General features: G+C 40.6%; 1 protein-coding gene across 1 annotated transcript in view; it reads right to left on the bottom strand.

Annotated features, from left to right (window-relative positions):
• Positions 1-9,128, bottom strand: part of LOC101846437 (tubulin epsilon chain) — a 35,177-nt gene extending 26,049 nt beyond the window's left edge. Inside the window, exons 1-4 of the mRNA XM_005103169.3 lie at positions 8,771-9,128; positions 2,892-2,944; positions 1,205-1,278; positions 342-461 (exon numbers count right to left, since the gene is read on the bottom strand). Coding sequence (XP_005103226.1) covers positions 342-461; positions 1,205-1,278; positions 2,892-2,916 — 219 coding nt within the window. The 5' untranslated portion in view covers positions 2,917-2,944; positions 8,771-9,128. The remainder of the gene's footprint in view (positions 1-341; positions 462-1,204; positions 1,279-2,891; positions 2,945-8,770) is intronic.
• Between the last annotated feature and the right edge of the window lie 7,994 nt (positions 9,129-17,122).

A 17,122-nucleotide genomic window follows, 5' to 3' on the forward strand; every position in this document is an offset into this window, starting at 1 on the left:
CTCAACTTCAAGGGAACTGTGGATGGCAAATAAAAAAGAAAAATACCAAGATGAAACCTGGAGAACAGTAAATCATATGCTGAAGCTAAAGAGTACAGAATAACCTGAGGTGTCACTACCTATGAGTCAAGTTGATTGAGTAAGTCAGTCATTTTCTTTTTAATACAGGAGTTTTACGCCCACATCAACACAATTTAAATCATTTAGTAGGTAGGTTTCAACCTTGTCTGTCAGGGCCAGCCTAGACTGAGAGGGATAAAACGTCCCAGCACACTGGTACTGTCGACAGGGCTTAAGTTAATCAGAGCCCAGCCTGTATTCCAAAAATTAATGTTACTTACTCTAGCTTTTAAAGATTTGATCTTTCCTGTTCCAGTGCCAACAGGTATATCAGCTGGGTCGTCGTGGCGACCATCAACATTTCTGAAGAAACTGCCGATGGATTCATCGTAAATGCCATTCTGTGGTATGACAAAGAGTGTACATGATATACCAACCGTCAAAATGGATGAAACAGAATAGAGCCTCTTACTATTAATGAGGGATATAGATTAGGTGTGGCATCAGGATGAAAACAGGCACTCAGCAAAATAATGAAAACGAAGAAACCAACATTTTTCCATCCGTTTGGCAATTTTTATCACTTAAAAAAATTTAGGCTCAACATCTTTAACTAATTCCGTCCATTCGGCCGCTGACAGCGGCTCTGAATTTTTCCGCTGCCTCCATTCGACCGCTGTGAGCGGCTCAACGAAATCCGAAACAAATGCGCACTTTTTAACATAGTTCCTACTTTTTAAGTTGTCGAAAGGAAGTAGAGCTTGTAAACAAACCTGACCTCAATCTCTGAGCGCCAATATCGTTCGAAACTCTGCGAAATTCTTGCAAAAATCGTTTTGTTGTCGCTATACATGCTAGATCTAAGGGTAATTAACTAATGTCCTTTGAAAAACACATTTATGGGTAGATTTCTCTCAGAAAAACTGATCAAATGCAAAAAAAAAAAGTAAATCTGCAGTTTTCAAAGACACTCAAGCTTTGGAAGTGAGCAAATAGTGGCCATTTTCTAGTTAATTTTGCCTCTCACACCAGAAGACCCCCACCTCTTTCAATCACAAATATCTCGACACCTACTCAAGATAGATGAGTATTCAAATAAAGTCGCTTTGTGTTAAAAATTAACACGAAATGCCTTTTCACTTACTTTGTTAACACTCGCATGTTCTCGTAGAGCAAGGTCCCAGAAACGGCAGCCGATCTGATTGCCACATTGTCCCACTGGAAATACAAGGACAAAAGTCAGATGTGAGGCAGCGTGGTGAAATCAGGCCCTGGCCAAAATAATAGAAGTGAAGAAACTAGTATTTTCCAGCAGGTTTGGGACTTTTAACCGAATTTTTGTTTTTGGCTCAACACCTTTCATGTCCATTAAAAAACACATTTCTGGGTGGATTTTCCTGAAAAAACGTTGATTAAAAGCACAAAAAATGTAAACTTTCAGCCTCCACCGGCTCTCAAGCTAAGGAAATAACAAAACTTTGCCGGCCACTTTCTCGCTAATTTACCTCTGAAACCAGGTGACCCCCACTTCCTTCAAATGTTAATGTCTCAACTTGTATCAGAGATGAATGGATAATTTTTCATCGAGAGCAAGACAAATGAACATGCTTCAAGATGATACCAATAACTCCACTAGCCCAAAAATTGACGAGTGCCTGATTCCCCAGCATCGTGACATAAATAGATTGACTTGTATTACTTTTAAAAAATCAACATGCCATACTATCACACAACAAAAATGTTGTTTATGGACATTAGGAACATAAGGAGAGAAAAAAATATATAAAAAGAAACATCCAATTTTGATTCTTTTAATTCTCATATCTCAACCCCCCCCCCCCCCTCAAAAACCTCTAAACACAAGGTTCTGGTCTTTTCCATGTTCACATGATTGTATGAAACTATAAAAGGCTATTTTCAGTGGGTTCATATCCGTCTATATCAATTCTGACACTAAGAATTGTTATCTTGTTGCCTTCGCTCTGAAAAACTATCAATTATACATACATACATGTATTAGAAAATGATAATTTTATTCAATGTCAAGCATATCAAACAACCCTATGTAGCAGTTGGATCACTCTTGAGAAGGGCAATGAAGAGGTGGGTACTGTAATGCCTGGGCAGAGGACTTCCTACTGATTATTTTAAAACCTACACACTTGCATCAACACATTAGTGACCAGCTTCTTAGGACCGGCTGACCAACCAATACCATGGCCTCAGTCCGCTTTGTCCGAAAAAAACCTCACACTTATCAGTTACTAAAACAGAAGACAAATTTTATTCCTACTAATCATCAGCCATGATAGGAAAGCAATTATATTTAAGTAATATTATATTTCGACGTACGTAAATAAAGAATACATTTGGATTTATTAAAAGTTTGATGAATCGTTGATGAACACAGAAAACAGTAAAGTCTTATAGATCTTTAAAGTCAGGAAATTACACATATTTACGTCTACAAATACGCGAGTCTGAAACTAATTTCACCCACTGCATCTACTGCCTAACTACAAAACTGTAGAAAACAATGTTTCACATTCTATTTCTAAGCCCATGGCTTTATACTTTATGCTGCCATGTGGTAGGCCCCTACTCCTAATACTTATATTAGTCTAATACTCTGTGTACACTATTCATTGCTGGAGGAAAGGTGGGGGGAGTTAATTTCATCCCATATCTCGGTCTTTCTGTTGAAAAAATAATGTATTTACCACTTGGCCTGGGTCGGGTCCTGCCATGCAGGGCCACAGGAACACGCAACCTAAACGATCTAACTTGTGCTTATGAGGACTTTTAAAAGCATTCGCAATCACAAAACTAACCTTGAACAATGACAGACTGTGTCATTATGGTGCCTACTGGAAGAGTGATGAACCTGTGGAAAGACACAACAATTACATCCATGCCGTTGATCATATGGTTCACAAACCGGGTTGAGAGTAACCCTCAAAGAAAACAAAAAACATAGTAGGCTATCCATCCTCCCCGGATTAGTCATCAAAATAGTCCAAGACAGCCACTCATTGTTTATAATACTGTTCATTTATTATACTATTCATGTGTCTGTGAGTGTAAGCTTACTATTATATTACTATGTGCACAGATGTGTGTGGAAGAGAGGATGTGTGAGGGAAGAGAGCATGTATTCATGGGTGTGCACATGTGCATGGGTATGTGTGTGTGCATGTATGTGTGTGTGTGTGTGTGTGCGCGTGTGTGCATGTGTGCACGAGGCGAAACACCAGGATCTGGACAATAAAGATCTATCTTATCATTGTCAAGGCAAAAAATGATTGTCTTGGTTAGCTGGACGTCTTGAAGTTGAAGAGTGTCATAATAATGTCTTTTTAAAAGCAAGGGGGGAAGTGGGAAGATGTTGTTTGTACAGGTGATGGTCATGGACAGTTGGCGGCCTAAGCCATAAAAGCAGGTTCGGCTGTACAAATCTGGTATAAAAGTAAAAGGAAAGAGTCATTAAATGTGCCAGGAGAATAGATAACTACCGTGGAGGACATATATCTAAAAAAATGCACTTTTCTATAAAAGTTTCTTTAATTTCTCAAGCAGTGGCAATAGGCCTACATCAAATTTCAAGTATACTCAGTGCCATATATGTAATAAGTAAATGACTATAGTACAGCAGAATCTTTTTTACTTTCAGCCGATGAACAAAAACTTGGATAAGACTCTGACTACCAGGTATTATATTATTTAATTATAAAGAACTTAAAAAGTACCCACTATCTGTGTAATACTAAAGATTTCCAGATCTTGATAATGTAACAATCAAGATTCCCACTTTAGACAGTGGTAATTTTATGGCCAGTGCCGCATTCAAAGAAAAATGCTATCTAACTAAAAGAAAGGGGCAGAATAAAATTTCTCATCAGAGAAAAGCTTATTGCAGATAGCCTTCAAAAACAAATAACATACAAAAGAGTAGAGCCTGTTCCACTTGAGTGCACGTAACATGACAACTTGCAGAAACTCAAAATGTGATCATCCTTAAAAAATAATGTAGTATCTTTGACTATTTTCTGCCGTTAAGCTGACAAAATGCCTTTTATCGTTTTTACGCTAAATTTTTTTAATTTGCTAAATCGAAAGCCTGATCAATGACCCTACTTGTGTGAAAAAATCGAAGTGAAACTGTGATTGGTTTTTGAATATTCGAAGTCACATTTCAGAAGAATTCTATTTTTCAATGGCTGACAATAAAAACCTCTTTTTCTTGAAACTGCTGAGAATAAAAAATTCAAAAAGGCGTTTTGTCAGCTTACTGGAAGTTTTCAGGTCCAAAGGAAAGTTTTTCAGACCATCGACATTGGCTTACCTCTAGCTCTTTTCCCATGGATCTAAAACACTGGTAGTTTAGAACTGTGGTGGTTTTAAGCATTATATTGCTGCGGTGAGTTTGATTCTTTAACGCAGAAGTTTTTAATTATAGAGTATCTGTGTCTATCAACTGGGAAAGTATTTCCTATTCAGTTCCAGTTGACTCTGACAAGAAGGGTTGATGCAACTCACCTTCTGAAGGATGATCTAGATTGTATTTATGGGGGTGTAAAATGTTGAAAATTTTAATCGGCCTAAGAATTCACGAAAGAACAAGAGGTCAACAAGGTCAGTTGACGGACGGAGGGGTGAGGGGGTTGTATGGAGAGGAGATGTGATGCTTGTTGTCGCACTGGTATATAGTTTGAAGGTTGTAAGTGTGTGCTAGCAGTATCATATCAATTATTTGTACTGTCGAAATTGTCTAAAGATGGCCACTCATTGTCAAAGAAAAAAGAGGCTGTCTTCAAGGGTCTTAACTCAGAATTTTAAAAAAGGAGGAACTTCCCGCGCGATAGCAACAGAAACTCATTTTCGCGAGACACCCATTATTATTATACCATTGAACCCTAGAGTGCTGAAATAAAATGCTGGGGTCTTGTGCAACTTATTTATATATTCCCCTCATCAAATTCGTCTGCACCATCATTGCCTTTCTCACCCTGGATCAGGATATAGGCCACGAACAAACACTCTCCACCTTTCCCTATCCTGGGCTAGTCGCTAGATGTCACTCCACGTCTTCCCACTTTTCTGTACATCCATTTCCGTGACTCTTCTCTAGGTTCCACGTGGTCTTCCCCTTGATCTTTTACCCTGTGGGTTCCAATCTAACACTTTTCGTGCTGCTTGACTTCCTGAAAGTGTGTCCAATCCATCACCAACGTCTTCTTCCCATCTCATCTCTGACTGGGCTCTGTCTCGTTCTTCTTAATACTTCCTCGTTGGTGATCCTGTCTGCCCATTTGATCCTCAGTAGCTTCCTCAGACATTTGTTTAAGAAAACCTGGATCCTCTTTATGCACATATGAGATGCATTCCTCATCTCACATCCATTCTCAAATTCGTCTGCACACATAAACTATATAAAAATGAATCTTGTTTTGAGCCTGAGAAAAGGCCTAGAACCAGAATATCGATTGTCATGAACCAGTCTGGGTGCCATGATTCATATCATATATAATAAATGTGAAAGACAAAAATTAATGCTCAAACTCAAAGTAGAGTAATAACTTGAATAGCTCAAGTAGACCTATTCAGTGTGAGAGGTGTAAGAACTGTAGGAAGGCAAGATGCAGAGACACTGAAAATCTGCGAATTTTGAACAGAAAACTAAAATATAGAGACATAATTTACTGTCACCCATCCAATGAAACGCGAACACTTAGGCCCATAATTTCAATAACACGCTCACAAGTTATGATGGTTCCTGATTTCACACAAGGCCTGCACCAACGCGCACTTTGGTTTAGTATGGGGTATTACAGCGCTTGCAACTGCATAAGAACGCGCCCTTTACTTTGCAGAGAGTTGTAGTAGTAATCAAAATTCTTAATATTAAAAATTTGCTTCCAATTTCAGTTTTTTGTCCTCTGGCGTTGCGTCCAGCCCTCTCCCCCATCCCCGAGTGTATCTTTAAATTTTAAAAAACAAAAAATCAATAATCTCCCCCCATTCCAGAGTCCTGTACTTCGCAGTGCTCAGCACACGCACAGGTTCACTGACCGGTCACAGTGGCCAGCCCGACAAGATGCTTGTAAAATTCTTTCCTTTTTTTTTGCTCTCACAAATGACAGCACAGTGACGAATATTGATTTATTTTCATGGCGACACCATATTTGTAATGCAGAACCTGTATGTTACAAATGTTGCGTTATCAGACTAATACTACCAAATTTCTGGGTGGCAACGAAAGCGAAAGTAGATCTTGATTTTCTGATGGTGCCTCGGAGTCACATACACAATTCTGCTTGCCGCCATAGCCGCCTGTTCACGTGAAACGTACCCTCAGACCGGGAAAAGCCGTATTAATATAATTACAATTGTAACCGGTAAAAATGAACTTAAAGACGTTATCGGATTTGGTTTTCAAATATTCAAGATCTTTAATGTATTTTACCGGGTCTCCGCGATTTTTTTCAAATTCCCGGGTGATTCCCAGGGCCTGGCAGTCACCCTGCTCCCAGCAACTCTCTTTCTGATTGGCCTCCTGTCGCAGTAGTGGGGTTTAGCGAAATAAATGGCGGTAGCGGAAATCCGCTTAATAGCGGAATATTGAGACCCATGTGTCTTAAAAAGCTGGACATCCTACACAGTACAGCATCTCTATAATATTTTTAAAATGCAAGGGGGGAAAAGGGAAGTACAGTCGAACCTGTGTAAGACGGAATCGCAAGGGAACCAGAAAAAAATTAGGTCTTAGACAGGGGAATTTAGGGGGAGATGGAGGTTGGGGGGGAGGGGGGTTCAAAGGCCCAGCCGGTGGGATCAAACATCGCTTGTCCGATCGGCAAGCAGTGGTCAAAACTTCACACCTCTCAGCTGCTGCTATCCTGTCTGATAATGACATATATATATATATATATATACGTCAGTCTTACTTATCCAATTACAACCAGTGCTTGCCTTTTATAGAACCACTGTTTGACCTATTAAAAACAGAAACGTTTGAACATCTCCCTTCCTTCCATCCTTAGCCCCACCCACCAATGCCACCTCTTATTGCCATCATTGTAACAACGATTAAAGGAACTCTTTTCTCGGCTGGCCGTACTATCAGGGCGGCAGGCATTGGTCAATCTAATTTCACACCTCTGGCCTCTGGACCCAGGAAAGTTTCCGTAGTGGCTGGCTCCTCGAACACTCTCACGGGCAGTCATGAGATTTCACACCCACATTCCACTGACCATCTGCATCGCTCAGGGCTCACATGATGGGGTAACATCTACCCCCAAATTGCACCCCTACTCCCCTTCCTCGCCCAGCCGCATGATGATAGCGTTAGTTTAGAGCAAGCAGAACCAAACTTGCGAGTTTTGTTTCACATCAGGGCTGAGCGGGCAAAGCATTTTCCGTCTTAGACAAGGTGAAATCCTCGGAAGAGAGCGAATTTTTCTTTCCGTTTTATACAGGTAATTAAAGAGGAATATATCAAGGGGGGAGCGGGGAGATTCCGTTAAGACAGGTTTCCGTTTTATACAGGTTTCCGTTAAGGCAGGGTCGACTGTAGATGTTTGTACAGGCGATGACTGTCCTATGTTCACGTGGCCGTTAGAGTAGCTCTGGCTATACTGTGTATATTAATTCTACTTAAATTTATTTAGGCCTAAATCTTTATGGCATGGCTATACTATAAAGCCAAAGGAAGGACTTCAATAATGATGGACCACTCCAACAAATACAATAAAGAAGAGACCTAACCCTAGCCCTAACCTTAACTCTGACCCAAACCCTCTATTCATTTCATAGTAGGCCTATATTTTATATGGCATGGTTGCACAGCTAGAGAATGACAACTAAACGCCATTGGCCGATATTTATAGTAACAGCCATCTTGTTTTATCTCGCAGGGGGGATGCCCGCCACGTCATCTGATCGTGATTCTATATATATAGGCCTAGTGATGATTTTGCGTAGCGCGAGGTTTGTACTGGCAAGTTTCCAAGCTTCCCTCTTTGAGTCTTTCCTAGAGGTTCCTCCTAGTCCTAGTATACTGCTTTTTTTGCACCTCACAGTATGCATTTGCAAACCTTGCAGTCTTGAAATAGTAGATCTACTCCATTTGCAGCTCAGCGTCCTATTGAGTCCAATCTCTTGTGTAAGTGCTGAATTTCTTATCCGAGTCGGCAGGCTGCCGTTGTGCGGTCGTTTTTGCAACCATGACTGACAAAGTGGGAATCCCTCAATGACGTCAAACAAGATGATTTGTGGCTGTTACCATAGGCCTAAATATCGGCCAATGGCCTTTAGTTGACGTTCTTCTATAGCTATCTGCTCGTCATGGTTGCTTGATATAGATCTATTCTATATGGAATTCCTCTGAGTGAAGTCTATAGTCTATCTATACTATAATAATATTTGAAAACACAAACAGCAACCCAGGTTACCAACAAATTATGTATGCCTCATTCGTGGCACTGGCAGCTTAGGAATTAAAAATAACTTATACTTATAAGGAATGTTGGAATTGGGAAAGCGTGAAAAAGAAAACATATAATGGCATGGGCATGGCGCAAGGGAAATATTGAAACGATAAAGACAAAGATGTTAGGTTAGTGTTTGGTAAATAGATCTAGAATCTAGATCTCGATCTAGATTCTAGGCCAACTTCATTTATGACTAAGAACAGTGAAAAATATAAACTCACCTTTATTTAATAACAACAACAGTTTTGCATCTTTTCAACAAATCAACAGCACCTATAGTCTACGGAGATTGTCACCTACTCCAACAGTACAACTGCTTACAAATTTTATTTAGAATTTCGCGGAAGCGTGGAATTCAGAGTGCTTTCCCTTCCATAACAACCAAAATATTGGAGAGGTCTCCCCTGTGGTCTCCACTCCGTATACATGTTCTGGCGTCATGTGTCTTGAGTTTAGGGTGACCGTAACTGCTTTATTCCCCCTTTAATTTTCTTCTAGATTTGTTCATGTATTTCCTTGTACTTTAATTTTCACCGCAACTTGCACGGTGCATTTTAGTTTTAGTCAGAGTTTTACGGCGCTCTCAGCTGCATAAGGACATACATCTAATTATTATGAGCGCGCGAAACATAATTTGGATACATTCTCAACAGTTCAGATGGCGACTTGATTTTGGTCAATGGTCAGATTAAAATGTTCGTGGTAAAAATCTAAATCTAAAAATGACAATTTAAATAATATTTAAAAGATGGTACTTACAATTTATTGTAAAGGTCAATGGCCTTTTCAAAAATCGAGAAATCTGCTGGGATCAACATTGGAGAACAGATTTTTCAGTGTTGTGCGTTAAAAAACAAACAAACAACCTCATGTATTTTCTTTTTGTTTGTTTTTGTAAGTGATTTACGGCGCTCGCAACTGAATAAGGTCATATGAGCGCGCGGGACACATCAAACTTTTTCAGTTGTTAGGAAATTTTTAATGTTGCCCGTGTGGCGGCCGAAGCCTACTCGATCGATTTTAGACCACCAAGGGTGCAACTTGCACACGGGCCCTCCGAGATTTTTCGCCCTTGTCCGAGAAGGCTAGGTGTAGATCTTTCCTACCAGAAGATCAGGGGTGTGGCTGAAAGACAGCAGGAAGAAGAAACCAAGGAGTAGCAGTAGAAAGGCTGTAGAAAGAATCAGGAGCCCAGGGGAGGGGGGGGGGGGGGGCAAAGGAGATGAGGAGTGGGGGCAGAAAGTGGAGACGAAAGCAGACGACAGAACATTGCTAGAGAGTAGGAAAGGAGGTGAAAGGGGACAAATTTAGAGAAGACATTTTTTTCGGTCACCACCCGGATTTGAACCCGGGACCTTTGAAGGAGAGGCCATCACCTTAACCTTTAGGCCACGAGATTCCCCATGTACTTTCTTTGGATCCCTCGGAAGTCTGGACACTATGCTAAAATGTGTCTAATGGGGAAATCTGTGTCTTTTCTGATACTGTGCATTTAACTTCATAAAAATTAAACTGTAACTCTGGTCTCTATCCTCAGCGCTAGTGAAATAAGCTAAGAAATAGAATACACACGTACATGATGTAATGATGAATGTAATGTGCCGTTCTAAATGCTATAATTATTATGCTTATCTTGGGATTCACACCACAGAGCTTCTAATATTCTACACACACACACACACACACACACACACACACACACACACACACACACACACACACACACACACACACACACACACACACACACACACACACACACACACACACACACGCGCGCGCTCTCTCTCTCTCTCTCTCTCTCTCTCTCTCTCTCTCTCTCTCTCTCTCTCTCTCTCTTTCTCCACTCTTTCTCTTTCTCTCTTTCTCTCTATCCTATCTGTCTGTCTGTCTGTCTGTCTGTCTGTCTGTCTGTCTGTATGTCTGTCTGTCTGCCGATCAGCCTGTCTGTCTATATGTATGTTTGCCTGTCTGCTTATCTGTCTATCTCTCACTCGCTCCCCTTGTGTCTGCCTGTGTGTCTGTCTGTCTGTCTGTATCCCCCCCCCCTCTCTCTCTCTCTTGGGTTGTGAAGAGTGCTTGTTTGCAACTGGTGTGTTTGTCCGGTCTGTGAACAACGAGTGTTTGTCGAATTTCCCTTCTGCTATCTGTGAAGTGAAGAGCGAAACAGTCCGACATTTTTATTTTGTGAGTAGCCCACAGTTTGTTCTGAAAGCATGGAAAATCACGAGTCAAGGGAAATAAGCTTGGAGATCCTAGAGGAGCTTAAAGCCTTTCGAAAGTACAGTGAGAACAACTTTTCTGAAATTAAAAATGAGATTAAGAACTTTAGAGCAAAGTTGGAGCGCTTCGAGATAGAAATAGCTTCAATAAAAAATTCAGTTTGTGAAATTAAGGAACAGCAGCACGTGCAATGTCTTGACATAGAAGAAGTTGACTTGAAATGTGCTGCACTGCAGGATAACGTTGGTAGATTGGAAGGGGAGATGGAAAAGGCAGAAAGGTACAGTAGGAGGGGAAATTTAATGTTCTATGGTGTGCCGGAGGATTTGAGGGAGGAGCCGCAAACAGCAAGAACAAAGGTAGTAGAAAAATACTTGGAAAAGTGACGGAGAAAAGCTGGGAAGATCGTGATTTCACACGGGTGCATAGAGTGGGGCCCAAGAGGCAGAAGGACCGCCCCAGGCCTATTATTGCAAGATTCCAATATGCGGAGGACAAATTCCTTGTTTTGGGTGCCAGAGAGGAACTAAAGGAGCAGGGGGTGAGTGTCGCCGGTGATCTTACACCGCGGCAAAGAGAAGAACTTAGAGTCCTGAGAGCAAAGGGAAAACGTGTTTTTTAAAAAAATGGAAGACTTCACGTGGAAGACGTCACCCATACACAAACACAACACGGCCAGCAGTCACCACCACAGGACAACAGCCAGCCGCGCCGACCCGAGCCCCGTGGACAACGACAGCAACAGAGGGTCACCCGCAGTCAGTGGGGGAGAGGTGGTGAGGCAACGGGGGGGCAGGGACGGTGGTGTGGCCATACGGAGACAGCAGGGTCAGTCTTTGGCTTCAACAACAGCAAAAGAATAGGAACACGGCCGGCCCAGACTTGCAATAACAATAGATAACACCCAAGCAATGTTTTTAAAAATTATGTGTTGGAATGTTCATGGCATATCGCAAAAATTGTTTAACCTTGATTTTGTCCACTTTTGTTCGTCGTATGACATTTTTGCTTGCTCTGAGGTCTACTCATGTAGTGAAGAAAAATTGCTCCTCGCCTTTCCCCAGTACAATATTTACTCTGCAAAACGTGAGCACGGGTTAGGTGGGGGTGTTGCTATTTTTGTTCGTCGGTCGTTAGGTACCCAAGTCACAAAGCTAGAAATTTCTATGAAAGAATGTGTTTGTTTACTGTTGAAGGAGACCTGTTTACAAACAGATCGTAAAGTGGTCCTATGCTTCCCCTACCTCCCGCATGAATTTTCGCCTGTGTTTAATAATGAAAAGGTTAAAGGTATACAGTCTCTTGTGAAGACATATCATGATATTATTATTAGCCATAAGTTAGGAGAAGTTGAGTGGATCATCGGAGGGGATCTGAATGCAAGGACAGGACGTCTAGATGATAACTTTGTTGAAAATAACGTACATGAACTTTTGTCTGGTTTTGAAGAAACGGATGATGTTTTAGAAGAAATTTGTATCCAAAGAAAGTCACGGGACGCTTCCTTTACAAATAGTTATGGAAAGCAATTAGTTAGTTTCTGTAAAGAAAATTCATTGTACATTGCGAATGGCAGGACACCGGGAGACGACGAAGGGAATGTCACATGCATTGGTAATAAGGGAAAAACAATGGTTGATTATGTTATTGTGAGCAAGGGAATGTTTGAGGAGATCTTTAGTTTTTCTGTCATGCCAAGGCCAGACTCAGATCATTTCCCACTGTCAGTGTTGTTTAAAATTTACATTGAGCATGCTGACATTTGTGAAAATGTTGAATGTGAGATTGAACTTAACCGGTTGTTGCGGCTCACGTGGAAAGAAACAATGAGAAGCACTTATGTTGAAAAGCTTGAATCATTATTAAATGAAGAACATGATATGTTTTTGTCCTATTTAAGTCTCAATGATGTCGACTCTGCCTGTAATGTTCTACAACAATGCATTAAAATATCTGCAGGAGACATGCAAACCAGTAAGCAAAAGAAAGGAAAGCATAGTAAGCATCATCAACCATTGTGGCGGGATAACGAATGTGAAAGGCTAAAGGGAGTAAAATATCTTCACCTCCACGACTTCCACAGAACAAACAGCTCAAATGATCTGGATAAATTCCTTGAAGCAAAAAAAAAGACTTTAAGGAGATGTGTGCGTTAAAAAAGAAAATATGTGATGCCCAGACAGTAGAAAGTTTAAAACAAGACCTTGCTGATAAACGATCACAATCATTTTGGCAAAAGGTTAATAAAATGATACGAACTCATGACTCATTTAATGCGGCTAAGGCCACACCACAGAAATTTTATTGTCATTTTAAAGACTTGCTAAATCCCAGAAATAATGAATCATCAGAGGATTTATTACAGACACAAGTTGATCATGAAGTAGTTTTAACAAATGAGGATTTAGACACAAATGTATACCTGTATGATTATGAAATCACGACTTCTGAGGTTCAAAGTGTTCTGAGAAAACTGAAAAAAGGAAAGGCTAGCGGATGTGACGGGATTGGTCCTGAATTCTATTCTAATGCATGTCCTTCCTTGATAATATACCTGTGTTTGTTGTTTAATGTCATTTTTAACACAAGGAAGTACCCAAAAATGTGGTGTCAAGCACTAATACATCCTATCCTCAAGAAAGGAAGTCCTTCAGATGCAAACAACTACAGGGGCATTGCACTTCTAATTATCATATCCAAGATAATGTCTAGTATATTGCATTCACCACTAGCGGAATGGGCCGAGCAGACCAATGTAATTCCAGAATCGCAAGCAGGGTTTCGTAAAGGTTATAGCACTATCGAGCATATCTTCTCGCTTCAATCAATAGTCCAAAAGTACCTTTCAAAGAAACGTGGGCGCTTCTATGTACTTTTTGTTGATTTTTCCAAAGCATTTGACTGCGTCCCCCATGAAAAACTGTGGGCAGTCTTGAGGAAAAGAGGCTTGAGAGGGAAAATGTTAACATTACTACAAAGTATGTACTCGGAAGTTATGTGCTCTGTCCGTACTGGCCAGCATGAAATTACGGAATACTTTAATTGCTTGTCGGGTGTTCGTCAAGGATGTATTCTTAGCCCGCTTTATGTATGTTTCTGAATTTGAATTGATGTTGAAAAACAGTGCTGTTAAAGGAGTTGAGCTATTAAGCAATGATGAACAAACCTGCAATTTAATGTACGCAGATGACATGTGCTTATTTTCAGATAATATTGTAGACATGCAAAGGAAGATCAATTGTTTGGAGAAGTATTGTAACCAGTGGGGACTGTCTGTAAATTTGGAAAAGACGAAGATGATTGTTTTTAGAAATGGAGGCGTGCTAAAGAGCTCTGAAAATGGTTTTACAAAAAGAAAAGCATAAACGTAACCACGTACATAAGCTACCTAGGAGTGATATTTTCTTCCCGCTTGTTATGGTCAAAATGTATAGAAAACTTATGTTGTAAAGCAACAAGGCTCACTTCCAGAGTGAGATGTCTAAGTAAAAGATATGAGCACTTGAATGTCCACACTTTGTTCAACATTTTTGACATCAAAATTAAGCCATTACTTTTGTACGGTTGTGAAGTATGGGGGGTGAAGAAGTATGATAAAATAGAGCAGGTGCACGTTAAATTCTGCAAGACGTCCTAAACATTGGTAGAACGTCCACAAATATTTTGGCAATGGGGGGATGTGGACGTCATTATTTGTATGCCACTTATCATCTACAAGCAATAAAATATTGGTATAAATTACTGGTAATGGCTAAGAAATGTTATTTGCAAGCGTATGCACATGACCAAAATAATCGGTACAGCTGGGCCACTGACATGAGGAAACTTTTATGTACAATAGGGTTTGGATATGCGTGGATTTTTCAAAATGTTGGTGATAAGAATATTTTCCTATCTCAAGTAAAGGAAAGACTTATAAATATTAGTCACCAGGACTGGCGTTCTAGGGTGTCTGGCGTTTATCCTGAGTACCTGGACTTCCACCCTACGTTAAGCCCTGCACCGTACCTCTCATTCACCATCTCTTCAAGAGGTAGAAGGATCCTTGCATTACTCAGAACTTTCAGTTTGTCGTTGAAAAATAATCTGTTCCTGTGGGGTATTGTCGACAGTAATCGTTGCCTCCAGTGTGATGAAAAGTATGTAGAAAATGAATTCCATGTATTGTTCAGATGTTCACGATATAATGAAATACGAGAGCAGCTTTTTACCAGAGTGCGTCAGACTTCAGACACCCGAGGGGCCAATGTCTAAGCTCAATGGCATATTAGTCTGTTCAGAGATAATCTCATTCCTAAATTATGTTGTTATACGGACACGTCTGTCCTAGGGAACAGGTATTCACTCGCATATGCAACTCTGTATCTACTGTAATGGGCACTATTTTATATGTATATGTGTATGAAAAAGACAATGGTATTCACTTCTCAGAGTAAAACATGTCCCGATTTCTCTCGCTGCCTCATTCATAGCACTGTGTGGAAGTTCTATTTCTGTTTGCTCTTATGTATGTATGTATGTATGTATGTATGTATGTATGTATGTATGTATGTATGTATGTATGTATGTATGTATGTATGTATGTATGTATGTATGTATGTATGTATGTGTGTATGTATGTATGTGTGTATGTGTGTGTGTGTATGTGTGTGTGTATGTGTGTGTGTATGTGTGTGTATGTGTGTGTGTATGTGTGTATGTATGTATGTATGTATGTATGTATGTATGTATGTATGTATGTATGTATGTATGTATGTATGTATGTATGTATGTATGTATGTATGTATGTATGTATGTATGTATGTACGTACGTATGTACGTATGTACGTTTGTACGTATGTACGTGTGTACGTGTGTACGTGTGTACGCATGTACGTGTGTACGTGTGTACGTATGTACGTGTGTGAGTATGAATGTGTATGTGTGTATGTGCGTGCGTCACGTGCGTGTGTGCGTGTGTGCGTGCGTGCGTGCGTGCGTGCGTGCGTGCGTGCGTGCGTGCGTGTATGTGGGCGTGCATGTCCAATTTATGTTAAACATCCAATGTGCTGCACCAATGTATGTAATTGCCGAACCATATGTTAAAATATGTGGATGTATGGGCCAAAGGCCTTTCAAATCAATAAATCATTTTGAATCTGTGAATCTCTCTCTCTCTCTCTCTCTCTCTCTCTCTCTCTCTCTCTCTCTCTCTCTCTCTCTCTCTCTCTCTCTCTCTCCCCCCCCTCTCTCTCTCTCTCTTACCCTCTCTCCAGCCATCTAAAATCAACTCTAGTGTACTCCTTGATGAGCAAATTTACCAGGGGCAAACCTCTGTAGGCTCCAGGAGTTTTATCACGATAATATTGATATAATATATGTTGTTACCCCTGCATTCCTCCAAAAGTTTTATCATATTGTTTATTAACCTACACCACCGCCCCCCCCCCCTCCCCATTAGTTTTATCACATTTTGTTGTTACCCTCCCCATAATAAAAAATATATTCCTCCATGAGTTTTACCATAGTTTGTTGTTACCTTCACATTCCCCCATAGGATATTTTATTACGAACAAAGCTTAGTATTTTCAACTCAAATGTGAAGTTAGTCTTGTTGTATGGATGTGAGACATGGAACGCATCACATACGTGCGCATAGAGATAAACAAGTGTCTGAGGAAGCCACTGCACATGAGGATCAAATGGACAGACAGGATCACCAACGAGGAAGTATTAAGAACGAGACAGAGCCCAGTCAGAGATGAAGTGGTAAGAAGACGTTGGCGATGGATTGGACACTCTTTCAGGAAGTCAAGCAGCTGTATAACAAGGAAAGTATTAGATTGGAACCCACAGGGTAAAAGATCAAGGGGAGGCTGATGAAGAGTCACGGAAATGGATATACAGAAAAGTGGGAAAACGTGGAGTGATAAAACGTGACTATAGCCCAGGATAGGGAAAGGCGGAAAGTGTTTGTTCGTGGCATATATTCTGATCCAAGGTGAAAAAGGCAATGATGATGATGTTGTTACCCCCTACACCCCCCTCCCCATATTCCCCCATGATTTTTACCATAGTTTATTGTTACCCCCAGATTCCCCCATGAGGTTTACCTACTAGGTAACCTAGTGGTTCTCCCCTGCTGGTGGGGGGCCCCGTAGTTTTACTATGGGGGAGTAAAGAATACACCTGCCGTGATACTGCGTGTCATAAGAGGCGACTAAAAGTGCATAGGTCTGGTCGCCTGAAAAGTGCCAGTTTGCGGAGGGCCAACTACCCAACCCAGTAAAAAACAGTAAGTTACAGAAACACAGACAAACACAGCTTTTTATTTTTCGATCTTGGGAGACGGAGGAGCTTCTGCATCAACA

Source organism: Aplysia californica, unplaced genomic scaffold (assembly GCF_000002075.1).
Source record: "Aplysia californica isolate F4 #8 unplaced genomic scaffold, AplCal3.0 scaffold00361, whole genome shotgun sequence".
Lineage (NCBI taxonomy): Eukaryota > Metazoa > Mollusca > Gastropoda > Aplysiida > Aplysiidae > Aplysia > Aplysia californica.